The sequence below is a fragment of the Haematobia irritans genome, chromosome 3 (assembly GCF_050003625.1).
Source record: "Haematobia irritans isolate KBUSLIRL chromosome 3, ASM5000362v1, whole genome shotgun sequence".
Classification (NCBI taxonomy): Eukaryota; Metazoa; Arthropoda; class Insecta; order Diptera; family Muscidae; genus Haematobia; species Haematobia irritans.
Window position 1 is genome coordinate 29,822,973 of NC_134399.1, and position 13,938 is coordinate 29,836,910.

General features: G+C 33.1%; 1 protein-coding gene across 1 annotated transcript in view; it reads right to left on the reverse strand.

The window, feature by feature from the left end:
* The window catches only part of LOC142229502 (mitochondrial 2-oxodicarboxylate carrier), a 50,776-nt gene extending 37,157 nt beyond the window's left edge, over nt 1-13,619 (reverse strand). The window contains exon 1 of the mRNA XM_075300066.1: nt 13,212-13,619. Within this exon, the coding sequence (XP_075156181.1) occupies nt 13,212-13,358 (147 nt within the window). The 5' untranslated portion in view covers nt 13,359-13,619. The remainder of the gene's footprint in view (nt 1-13,211) is intronic.
* Nucleotides 13,620-13,938: the final 319 nt, after the last annotated feature.

Genomic DNA, 13,938 nt, shown 5'->3' on the forward strand with positions numbered 1-13,938 from the left:
GTAATGTTCCTAAACTAACACTAAATGTTTGGGACATCTATGTTAATATGTTAGAATATATTATGTTTGGGGCATGAATGTTTCATAAAAATAATATGTGTGAATGTAAACATATATAAATTAACAAATTTCGAGTAAACATATATAAAAGTCTTCTGTTTTTTCGAGCTTGAGATCGGTATATATTTATGTATTATTTTCTTTCAATATTTCGCAATTTCTTTGAATTGCTTCTTCAGGAAATATGTATATCGTCTACAATAACTAAACACTTATTCTTATTGGAGTCAGCGAAACATCACTGCTCTCGTCAGGTTTCATTATTGCACTCACCTGACGAGAGCAGTGATGTTTCGCTGACTCCAATAAGAATAAGTGTTTAGTTATTGTAGACGATATACATATTTCCTGAAGAAGCAATTCAAAGAAATTGCGAAATATTGAAAGAAAATAACACATAAATATATACCGATCTCAAGCTCGAAAAAACAGAAGACTTTTATTTGAAAATAAAGATCGAAAAACAACAAAAACATAAAAAAGTAAACATATATATGTTGTGATATTTTATTCAGAGAGCGACAAAAAGAGAGTATAGAGAAAGAAATAGAGATGGAAACCGGGAGGGTTGACGAAAGATATCAACAGAACAAAGCGAGAGAATGAAAAAAGAACAATTTCTGTGAAACCGCTTGTATGTTGTTTCGGAAAAGTGTTTTATGATAAGGCTAAATATTTGATATGCTTAAGTCTAAATATTATTTAATTTGAATAAAGAGAATAGACATTCGGAACCAAGAGAATAGACATTTGAAAAACAAACTGCATATGTTTTCGCCTTGAGAGCAGCATTTTATGCATGTGTGAACATGTGTTTTGTTTATCATTTTGGCATTATGGGCACAATTTTTCGTTAAAATAAATCAGGGGTCTTCATAAAAATAACGAAAGGGCACTATACTCTTTTTAGAGTTGGGACAGTAAAATGAAATAAGGAGGAAATAGTGAAAAATTACACAGTAAAATGTAAAAAAACAAACTTTAGTTCCTCTTTATTAAAAAGTAGTCCACGAGGAGTTGACGGACACCATCAAATATAAAAGCGGGCATTAAGTTCGAGTTTTACAGCTAAAACAATTTAAAAAGTTTATTTTCTTTAAAATGAATTATTAAAGAAAAATAAAAGGAATTTTAGAGCGATGGTGTTAAATGCTAGTAAAAAACTGTTCACTCCTAAATAAATTTATGTTTATATTATAAAATTATGTATAAATGTTTATACTCGACTCCACATTCTTCTTTTGTTAGTTTTTGAATTCCTTCCAAATTTTAAAGTTTTGTACAAAAACAGGTTTTTATTAAAAAATTTTTATTTTTGCAATAAAAAATAATATTTTATCCAAAAATCAAGCAATTTCGTTTATATCAAGCACTGTTACTGACTATAAATCTTTAATAACACACATTTCGAAGTTTCATTTAAAAAAATTTAATATAGTATAAATATAAATGTGTAAATTACAAAAAAAAAAAAAAATGTTCTGTCGGAGCAGGGATTGAACCCACGACCCTTTGTATGCAAGACAGACATGCTAACCACTGCTCCACGTGCCAAACAAATGTATGTTTCTGTTAAATAATGTTATGTTTGCATGGGCTCGTGGGCGCTGCAAACTATGCTATATAAATGTAACTTAAAACGATAATTATCTACTGGTGACTATAACAGCTACGTAGCCCAGTGGATAGTGTGTTGGCTTACAAACTGTATGGTACTCGGTTCGATTCTCCGTGCAGGCGAAAGGTAAAATTTAAAAAATTTATAAAAGTGAATAATTTCTTCAACATTATTTGTATTACAGAAAAAGGTGCCAATAACTAAAAAATTTCGTGGAAGTGAAAATTACGAGTATGTTAGGGAATGAGCACAATCGTGTTTGGGAAAAATTCTTCCAAGCATATAATATTTTTGGCTCAAAATGCTTCCAAACATATAATATGTTTACATAAAACAAACATATTAATGTTTCGGCAGTATGCAATAATATATGTGCTTCCTGCAAAATATGTTTGGAACATATGTTAAAGAAGCGATTTTTTTTGAGGGTGTATATGTATTATCTAGTACTAAGTTCGAGTTTAGCCGCCAAAATTAAAAATAAGTCTCTTCACTAAAAGAAAAAAGCAATGGAATAGTCTACAGTAAATTAAAGATTTTGACCTTCCCTAAAGATTTAGGTATTGATTCCCAGCCAACGATACGGCTTCTTTAAAATAAAACCATTTTCTAGGGATCTAGATTAGGTTAGGTAAAACGGCAGCCCAATATGTCAGGCTCTCTTTGACTATTCAGTCCATTGTGATATCATACACACAAAAAAATTTTTTTGATTTCAATCACGAAAATCGCGGATTCAATCATTTTTTTAATTGAAATGTCTTCAATCACGAAAATGATAGTATCAATCAGCCATTTTGATTGAAAACCAACACGATTTTTAATTAAAACTTTAATTGACTTTTGTCACGGAATCAATTAATTGTGTGATTGAATCAATTAAAAACGTGATTGATTTTTAACATAAAATTCAATCACAGTTTTAATTGAATTAATTAAAATTTTAATTAATTTCGCGACAAAAATCAATCAACTATTTGATTCATTCAATTAATTAATTGAAATTGGCTATAAATTTCGATCAAAAAATGTATATATTACAACCCCAAAATCGTATTTAGTTTTTTTTTTCTTTTGAAAAACAAGAAAATTTGTGTTTCTTATAAAACATATTTAATATTTTATTATTATTATTTATTATATTATTATTATTTATTATATTATATATTATTATTCATTATATTATTATTATAGACAAATAAATTTGGTTCTTGTCATTTGTGTTTTGTTCTAACATAACTTACAAATACAATTACTATCAATAACAACTATAGGGTGAAAAAATAAATTATATAAATCATTATCTTCCTTATAATAATAACCATGTTAGCATGTTCCTTCTAATATGTAGATGCGCCTATATTTCCAATAAATCAGCAGCCCCCCTTAAGCTAAATTAGTTTTTCTGAAAGTAAACAGAATAATTCGAATTTAATTTTGTTCAATTAAAAGTTAATTTTGTTAAACATTACCTGCATAGAATATCAAGTTCAATTCTTAGTCCCAGTTGCAGATTTATAATCTTCTTTTGCAGTTGTAGTCTTTTAGCATAAAAAGGTGTATTAAGGAGCTCGGTAATTTAATTTTAGTAACAATTCCTTTCCAAAATTTCCACACATTAAAATCGTCTATTAAAACCAATTAAATTTTTTGAACCAATCAAAGACAAAAATAATGGGAAAGCAATGTAATATTTGGTATTATATTGATGAATCTTTGCAAATTCTGGAAATAGAACAAAAAATATAAATGGAAAATACATATTTTTATTATTTTCGGATATTTTTCATATTTTTAAATCCAAAAGAAAGAACTTTTTACCATTACATAATTCAGCTCATTAGTTTATATACCAGATATACTGCTCTCTACTTGGGTTCAAACTGAAAAAGGCAGGTAAAACAAAAATGCAATTTAATGCCAATGCCACTTCGCAACTTCAAGGAGAATCTTCCAACAAACCCATACCGCTCTTGGTTTTAAGAAAACTAGGAGTGAAAAAAAATGTATAATTTTAAAAGATCAATACAGTACCCACTTTTTTATTGCAAACATATTCTTATATATTTGATAAAATGATGGAGTTGATGGGATTGATTGGTCAATTTCACGAAATAAAATTGGTCACTAAAAGAAATGAATAAAAAATATATTATTTTAGTCCGTTTAATGTAAACAGGCTTCAATGGAAAACGGTATTCACATTTCACAATTTCTTACCTTCAATAAACGTAGATTGTTTTCCATTTTTACAATACCACAAAACACAAACACAGGTAATTTCAAATGCGTTCTCTCATATATTTTTTTCAAACCTTTACCACGTGGCCGTTTGTTGTTGCACACTTTATTTATTTCAACCCTTTGCTATGATTTGTTGTTGCGTTCAAAATACTTATGCACACATTTTGAATGCAGCAGACAGAATGTCGCCAATCATGTTTTTCAATTTACGCGAAAAACAAAAACCCAACCGTTCGTTACGAGTTACTTCCACAGACTGATCTCTCCATCATACTTTGTTGAATAAATACCCATTCTCTTGTTCTCTTTTCACTCTTTCCATTGCTCAAAATTATTCAGTTTCAATCACAAAGGTGATTGGATCAATCACATGTGTAATTGGAAACGGAAAAAATTTCAATCACGTTTGTAATTAAAAATTATTTCCGAATTGATTAACAAATTGATTGAATCAATTAATATTTTAATTGGAGACGTAACAAATATCAATCATTTTTTTAATTGGTTTTTATTCGGATTTGATTAAATAATTAATTGAATCAATTAACATATTAATTGAATCCGTTTCCAAATTCAATTAAGTGTTTAATTGAAAAAAATTTGGTGATAATTTTTTGTGTGTATGTGGTGAACTTCTCTCTTAGGGATATATCTTCTTCTAGGGATCTATCTAGTCTTAAATCTAGGATCAATAAAATTAAAATTAGGATATAGAACTCATTTATTGAATTTTCATTCGTTATACAGGTTAAAAATCCAAATCATATCAAATACTTCAAAATAAAATGGCCAGGCCGAATCTTATATACCCTCCACCATGGATTGCGTAGAAACTTCTACGAAAGACTGTCATCCACACACTCAAAAAAAGTTTACTTGGATCCAAAGATTTTAACCTTCTTAAAGATTTTGGTATTGATTCCGAGCTAAAGATGCGGCTTCTTTAAAATAAAGAAATTTTTTAGAGACCTATCTGACTTTAAATCTAGGATCAATAAAATCAAAATTAGGATACAGATCTCATTTATCAAATTTTCATTCTCTTTTCGCGGTTTATTAATAAAGGTACTCAAGTACAAACAAGTGCCAGTTTAAACATCCAAATTATAACAGTTACTTCAAAGTAAAAAAATGTTTTCATAATTCCAAAGAAACTTTAAACCAAAGACGCTCAATCCTCAAAATACGTCTTAGCCTATATTTGAAGCGTTTTTATTTTAAATCTAAAGGGTCAACATTTCAGTTAATTTAAGGACAATTTCTTTAAATCAAAAATGTGTTTCTTTAAATTAGTCAAGGAAAATTAGTCTTAGTTCAAAGACAAACGACTTTAACGGAGGGACGCAAATTTAAAAAAATTGTGTCCTAAATTTAATGAAAAATTTTTTGAAGCAAAGATTATAAACTTTATTTTAATTAAAATTTCATTATTTTAAAGAGATTTGTCCTTAATATTTTGTAAATCGAATTACTTGGATTATGGTAATACTTGCCGTCTTCTAAATTGTAAGTTAGTCCATACGGGGTATATATTAGACAAAAAAGGTCGATTAAATACGTATATAATTCAGTTGTTGACCCGTGTATATAGAGGAGTCTATAAATAATTACAAACCGATACGAACTGTTGCGTGGTAATTAGAGAGCCAGAAGTGTATATGGGAGTCGCTTTATGTGGGAGCTATATACACGCAAGGAAAACGTCCACCGAAAACGTTTTTCTTTTGTTAGAGTTTTTTGAATTCCTTCGAAAATTTTAAACTTTTATCAACTTTTATCAAAAAAAAAAATAGTTTGTTACAAAATTTTTATTTTTACAATAAAAAAAATATTTTTGAACCAACAACACAGTTCATTTCGTTTATATCAAGCAGTGTTCTTTTCTGACATTAAGTCCTTAACAAGACATATAGTAAAAAATGATTTTGTAGTAGTATGTAATGTTGAACCTTTTTATTTGGTAATTTTCCGAACTTATCTGGAATATATGTAAAAAAAAATAAAAAAAAAATTTAAAAAAAAAACTTTTTGGTGTTCGGTCGAAGCAGAGATCGAACCCACGAACCTTGGCATGCAAGGCGGATGTAGCAACCACTGCACGGTGCCCAACAAAATATATGATTTTGTTCAATAAAGTTTGTTTAATCGGCTCTTGGGCGCCGCAAGCTATGCTATATAAATATAACTTTTATGGATAATTGTCTATTGATGACAATAATAGCTGCATAGCTCAGTGGATAGTGTGTTGGCTTACAAATTGCATGTTCCGCGGTTCGATTCTCCGTGCAGGCGAAAGGTAAAATTTAAAAAATGCATAAAATCGAATAATTTCTTCTACATTGTTTGTATTACAGAAAAAGGTGCTAAGAACTAAAAACCTCGTGGAAGTGAGAAAGATGTGAGGGAAAATGCAATTAGCCAGTCTTTATGAAATTGTTTTTACATCCTGGAAAAGAATAAACGTTTATCACATATAAAAATATAAAAAGTATATAATTTTTTTCGTTTGGGAGGAAAGAATTATTTTTTTGCGTGTACAATTATGAACTGATTTTGTGTGATTGGGGATCTGTTGGCTATATATAACTATAGACCGATATGGAACAATTTTGGCATGGTTGTTAGCGGCCATATCCTTGATGAAATTTGCACCTCCAAGAGGCTGCGGTGGTAAAACCTGGATATCGGTTTATATGAGGGCTATATATAAATATGGACCGATATGGACCAATTTTCGCATGGGTGTTAGAGACTATAGACTTACACCACGTACAAAATTTCAACCGGATCGGATAAATTTTTCTCCTCCAAGAGGCCCTGGAGGTCAAATATTGGGATTTGTTTATATGGGGGCTACACATAATTATGGACCGATATGGAGCAATTTGCGCATGGTAACACCATTTATCAAATTTCAACCGGATCGGATAAATTTTGCTCCTTCAAGAGGATCCGGAGGTCAAATCTGATACATAATTATGGACCGATATGGACCAATTTTCGCATGAGTGTTAGAGACTATATTCTTACACCACGTACCAAATTTCAACCGGATCGGAAAATTTTTGCTTCTCCAAGAGGATCCGGAGGTCAAATCTGTAGATCGGTTTATATGGGGGCTATACGTAAAAGTGGTCCGATATGGCCCATTTGCAATACCGTCCGACCTACATCAATAACAACTATTTATGCCAAGTTTCAAGTAGATAGCTTATTTCGTTCGGAAGTTAGCGTGATTTTAACAGACGGACGGACGTGGCTAGATCGACTCAGAATTTCACCACGACCCAAAATATATACTTTATGGGGTTTTGGAAGAATATTTCGATGTGTTACAAACGGAATGACTAAGTTAATATACCCCCAATCCTATGGTGGGTATATTATAATGTTTTTCAATTCCTAAAAAATATCTTCACTAATAGGAAAAATTGCATTCCACAATCGTGAACGGACGGTGACAAAATGAAACGCAAACGTTCACACAAAATCAAAACGGAATGTTCACGATATCGTCCACGGGCGTTCACGATTTCATGAACGGCATTCTTTTTTCTTTGGCCATGAAAAGTCTTAAAATAATCGCTACACGTTTTTATTCCCAATCGGCCAAAAAGCATTTTAGATCGAAAATGAAATTTTGCGTCGTCATTTTGACGAAGGATGACTGTCTAGGGTTAAAACAAAGGTGCAAAATCCTCAACAAAAATCGAAGCCTATATTTGAGGCGGTGTTGTCTTTAGTCTAAAAATTCAATATATCAGTTAATTAAAATACAATTTTATTAAATCAAAATAGTTTTGTCTATTTCATACATACAACTTTAACGGAGGAATGCACATTCCCAAGATTCGTGTCCTAAATTTTAGTAGCCATGATTGTAAGCTTAAATTAATAAATAAAATTTAATTTAATTTAAGAACATTAATGTTATAATGAAAAAACTTTCGAAGCAAAGATTATAAACTTATTTATAATTAAAATTTCATTTTTTTTAAAGAAATTTCTCTTGAATATTGTTTAAATTGACTAACCTAAAATTTAGGTTGCATAATCTTTCAATATTTTTTCCGTGAACCTATGGTATTTATTTCAATCCAAATAAGCGAGAAATTACTGTAATGATACATCTAAGACGTACTTGGTATTAAGAAAGACATTTTTCTTTATTCCCTTTTCCAGTGTTTTTTCGTACACTCAAAAAAATTTATTTGATTCAAAGATTTTGACCTTCCTTAAGGAGTTTGGTATTGATTAAGAACCAAAATGTCTGCTTCATATTTAGGCAGTTAACATATATATCTTCACTGAAAAAAATATTTACGTTATATTAAAGATTACGCAAACTAGATTTTAGGATGCGCAATTCACACAATATTAAGAACAAATTTCATTAAAAGAATAAAATTTTAATTAAAATAAAATTTATAATCTATGCTTCAAATTTTGAAAATTTGCGTCCGTCGGTTAAAGTCGTATGTCTTTGAACTAAAGCAAATTTTCCTTAAAGTGAAAAAACACATTATTGATTTAAAGAAATCGTCCTTAAATTAACTGAAATATTGAATCTTTAGATTTAAGATTACAACGCTTCAAATATAGGCTAAGACAGTAGGGTGATTTAGGGTTTGATACAGTCGGCCCCGCCCGACTTTCTACTTTACTTACTTGTTTATTAATAAATCGAAGTATTCATTCAGTGTTAACGACCCTTACACGGGTGTCGACAGTGAGAAATGTTTCTCATCTGCTAATTATATAGACAATAAGATAAGATCGCGTTTATCTGATGCAACATGAATGCCTTGATATTTTTAAAAAGTTACATAAAACGATGAAGTACAAAAGATATAACACAAGAGAACGAAAATATACCTAGTATAAAGAAAATCCTTAAATTCTTTTGTTGAATATCAAGCAATATTATTAATTGCTTTTTAATTTATTTTTGTGTTTACTTTTTGGTTTTTCTTTTTTTTTTTAAATCCAAAAAATTGGGGATCACGAAAACATCCCATAATGCCGGAATTCAATATTTTGAAATCCTGAATCCCGGAATTAAAAAAACCCATTCCCGAATGGCATCTCTACACTGAAAAAATATTGTCGTGAGGCCAAAGATTTCATGTCCTTAAAATAAACGAATGCAAATTTTGCTTAGTAAAGAAGACGCATTTCTCTGATATAAAGTTTTTTCCTTGTCTAAAAGTCGTAAAGGATTTTGATAGCATATGAAGAAAAAACTTCAAAAAAAAAATTAAAATTAAAATTTACTTCCTAGAATCAAGTACCAAAACCCAAATTTGGCTTCTTTGGCTCGAAATCAATGCCAAAATCATTGGAGTAAAGACAAAATCTTTGGAACGTGGCATGCCTTTATTTCAGTGTAGTTGGCAGAAACCTCTGATGCTTCAGTTCTCCAATGACAAGACTTATAGTCCTATAGTCTAGATTAAAGGGTGATACGGTCAAAATTTGGTCAAGGGAAAACGCGTGTAAATCGGTGAAATCGTTTATTTAAAAAATCAAATTAAATTTCTTTTTCAAGTTCAATTAGTATAAAATTCAGGAAAAATATTCAGTTAGGCTTTCGCTTTTCCAAATCCGAATTGCCGGGCCTCACGCTTGACACCTGCCATCAGATTTTGTACAGCCACCTTGTCCACCTTCTTCGCCGCAGAAAGCCAGTTTGCCTTGAACTGCTGCTCGTCCTTAGCAGTTTTTTTGGTCTTCTTTAGGTTCCGCTTGACAATAGCCCAGTATTTCTCAACTGGGCAGAGCTCTGGCGTGTTGGGAGGGTTCTTGTCCTTGGGAACCACCTGCACTTTGTTGGCGGCGTACCACTCCATGGCCTTTTTACCGTAATGGCAAGATGCCAAATCCGGCCAAAACAGTACGGAACAACCGTGTTTCTTCAGGAAAGGCAGCAGACGTTTATTCAAACACTCTTTCACGTAAATTTCTTGGTTAACAGTCCCGGAAGCTATGAAAATGCTGCTTTTCAAGCCACAGGTACAGATGGCTTGCCAAACCAGATATTTCTTTGCGAACTTTGACAGTTTTATGTGCTTGAAAATATCTGCTACCTTTCCCCTTCCTTTTGCAGTATAAAACTCCTGTCCCGGAAGCTGCTTGTAGTCGGCTTTGTCGTAGGTTTCGTCGTCCATTACCACGCAGTCAAACTTCGTCAGCATCGTCGTGTACAGCCTCCGGGATCGTGCTTTGGCCGTCGTATTTTGTTTATCATCGCGATTTGGAGTCACTACCTTCTTGTAAGTCGATAGTCCGACTCGTTTTTTGGCTCGATCCACGGTTGTAGACGATACACCCAGCTTATTTGCGGCATCTCGGAGAGAGAGGTTAGGGTTTCGCTTGAAACTACCGGCAACTCTCTTTGTCGTCTCAGCGGCTTCCGGTTTTCGATTTCCCCTTATCCAGACTTCCTGGCTGTCGACAAACGTTCCCCAAACACTTTAATTACATTTGTAACGGTTGATTTGGCAACTTTTAGCGATTTTGCCAGCTTTGCGTGCGAGTAGCTCGGATTTTCGCGATGCGCGAGCAAAATTTTGATACGCTGCTCTTCTTGCTTGGACGGCATTTTGACAACTGAAGAGTGAATTCCAAAATCAAAATAGGAGCAACATTCTACACACACACACCTTCAAAATGAGGGGTGTTCAGGTTTTTAAAATGCAAAATTGAAGGAAATACGTCAAGTTTGTATTGACCAAATTTTGACCGTATCACCCTTTAACTTTTTCTAATGATCCTCTAAGAGTTGCCACACTTCATTAGTTGAGTTGGCGACTTTTTTATTGTCATCAGAAACCCAAAATCTAGCACAAGATCTAATTCTTGCCATATGTGTTCAGTATATTGGATAATCAATAAATGCTTGTGCTATCTAACGAAATATAGAACTTCTTAGCTACATGTAATGCGTAAACGATAAAAATAGAATAACATCGACAGACTGATAGTGCTACCGAACTAAAACGAATCAATTTGATTTCCAAATGACAAATTGTTGTTTCTTTCTATTTATTCCATAATTTTGTTTCGAATGAGGGGGCAATTTTGTGATAGAACGGATTCAAACCAAACACAAGCTGAATTATCTTCAATTTTAGTTGTAAGTTACACACAAGTGTTTATGTAGGGGAGTTTTTATAGTTTTTGGGAAATAATAAATAAGAAATAAATACAATTAATAGTTCTATGATTAACTTAAGGTAATTACGGTCATGGTCGATTCTGTGGAACTAGAAATAAGTATAAGTGTGAAGTAGTTCCCAGTCGTGTATTAGAAGTGCAGGTTTCACCAGGTTTTTACCTTGAAAGTAATCGAGAGTGGAACTAACAGATTGGCTGATGGCGTCTTTTGTGAAGCAACTTTTGTTATTGTGAAAAAAAATGGAAAAAAAATTTCGTGTTTTGATAAAATACTGTTTTCTGAAGGGAAAAAATACGGTGGAAGCAAAAACTTGGCTTGATAATGAGTTTCCGGACTCTGCCCCAGGGAAATCAACAATAATTGATTGGTATGCTAAATTCAAGCGTGGTGAAATGAGCACGGAGGACGGTGAACGCAGTGGACGCCCGAAAGAGGTGGTTACCAACGAAAACATCAAAAAAATCCACAAAATGATTTTGAATGACCGTAAAATGAAGTTGATCGAGATAGCAGAGACCTTAAAGATATCAAAGGAACGTGTTGGTCATATCATTAATCAATATTTGGATATGCGGAAGCTCTGTGCAAAATGGGTGCCGCGCGAGCTCACATTTGACCAAAAACAACAACGTGTTGATGATTCTGAGCGGTGTTTGCAGCTGTTAACTCGTAATACACCCGAGTTTTTCCGTCGATATGTGACAATGGATGAAACATGGCTCCATCACTACACTCCTGAGTCCAATCGACAGTCGGCTGAGTGGACAGCGACCGTCTCCGAATAGTGGAAAGACTCAAAAGTCCGCTGGCAAAGTAATGGCCTCTGTTTTTTGGGATGCGCATGGAATAATTTTTATCGATTATCTTGAGAAGGGAAAACCATCAACAGTGACTATTATATGGCGTTATTGCAGCGTTTGAAGGTCGGAATCGCGGCAAAACGGCCCCATATGAAGAAGAAAAAAGTGTTGTTCCACCAAGACAACGCATCGTGCCACAAATCATTGAGAGCGATGGCAAAAATTCATGAATTGGGCTTGAAGAAGAAAAAAGTGTTGTTCCACCAAGACAACGCACCGTGCCACAAGTCATTGAGAACGATGGCAAAAATTCATGAATTGGGCTTCGAATTGCTTCCCCACCCACCGTATTCTCCAGATCTGGCCCCCAGCGAGTTTTTCTTGTTCTCAGACCTCAAAAGGATGCTCGCTATGAAGAGGTGATCGCCGAAACTGAGGCCTATTTTGAGGCAAAACCGAAGGAGTACTACCAAAATGGTATCAAAAAATTGGAAGGTCGTTATAATCGTTGTATCGCTCTTGAAGGGAACTATGTTGAATAATAAAAACGAATTTTGGCAAAAATGTGTTTTTCTTTGTTAAGCCTAGTACTAAGATCACGTTTTTGCACGAAAAACTGTTATATTCCATATAAAAAACGTTAGCGCGGAACAAATGCGAAATCTTTGTTTTGAGCATTTTCAAACACATATTTATACAACCCTGGATTTTTCGCACGAAAAAATAGGCAGGCATATTATTTCGCATAAACAAGTAAACATCCCTGCGCTTGAGACCCTATTTACGGAGATAGATGAAGATATTCGTTTTTCGCAGAAACGAACTTAGTACTAAGCATTAGACCGGGGTCTTATCAGCCAACCTGTTATATCTATTTATTTAGTCTCATTGCTTATCGGGTAACTATTCGGGCTGTAATTCGGAATTTATCCCAAATCCCGGGATTTTTTATTTTGAATCCCGGGATTTTCGGGATGCCGAAAAAAATAATCCAAACTAGTTAAATTTGTGGCTTTTTAGGATTTTTATTAATAAATTGATGTCTTCATTCAGTATAAACGACCCTTAGATCTGAGTAGACTGTGACAAATGTTTTTCATCTGCATTAAGATAAGATCGCCTATAAATATTTGTATTACTCAAAATATTTAATGAATCCCGAAAATTTCGGGATCCCGAATCCGGGATTTATAAAAATTGATCCCGAATGACAGCCCTAGTATTTATTCAATACCTCATGGTAATTAGTAATAACAAAACAAATTGTTGTCCCCGTTGAAAATACACCCACTGTATTTGCTTGGATACTCACCACTCCACCACCTAATTGCATGCGTGTTTTAACCACATCCAGGGGCTGCATAATGCAAACTTCTATAAAACCAGCTGAGCCTCCGGAAACGACTTGCAAAGCTGCCCTTGTTAAAGGTGTCAATTCTTTTTGTTGGCTAGCACTCATTTTCGTATCGTTTTTATTTTAATGTGTTATTTTGTAATATTTCGTTTCTTTTCTTACTATTTTACTTATACGCTATGAACGCAACGTTATGGACAAAGCACTGAAAATTCTTCCTCTAAAATTGAATGAATTTCGGACAATTTCTTTTTATTCTGCGTCTTCCAGAATCTTAACGTATTGCCGTCCCCGTTCAATAAAACAACCCGCACATTTAAATGCTTAGAACTCAAGCATGCTACTGATTGACTTGGTGAGTATTGTCCATCGATCCTACATATTTGCATGGATGTTTTGAATTCTATTGTTTCTCCATGCGACACGCGTAGTGGTTTTGTTTGCTTTGTGTGTGTTGTTGTTGTTTTTTTGTTTTTGCCACACTCTTCTTTCCACTCATTCATCGACATCGTTGACCGACAAAACACGACAATGCCTCTCTTGTTGATATCATCTGTAGTATACGACGATTGCACAGTGTTTCATTTCCACATTGATCGCTATGAACCGTTAAGATTATTCATTAATGAGTTCATTATAAGTTTTTTAGACATTTTGGAATTTCTCGTTTAAAACTTTCCGTGCA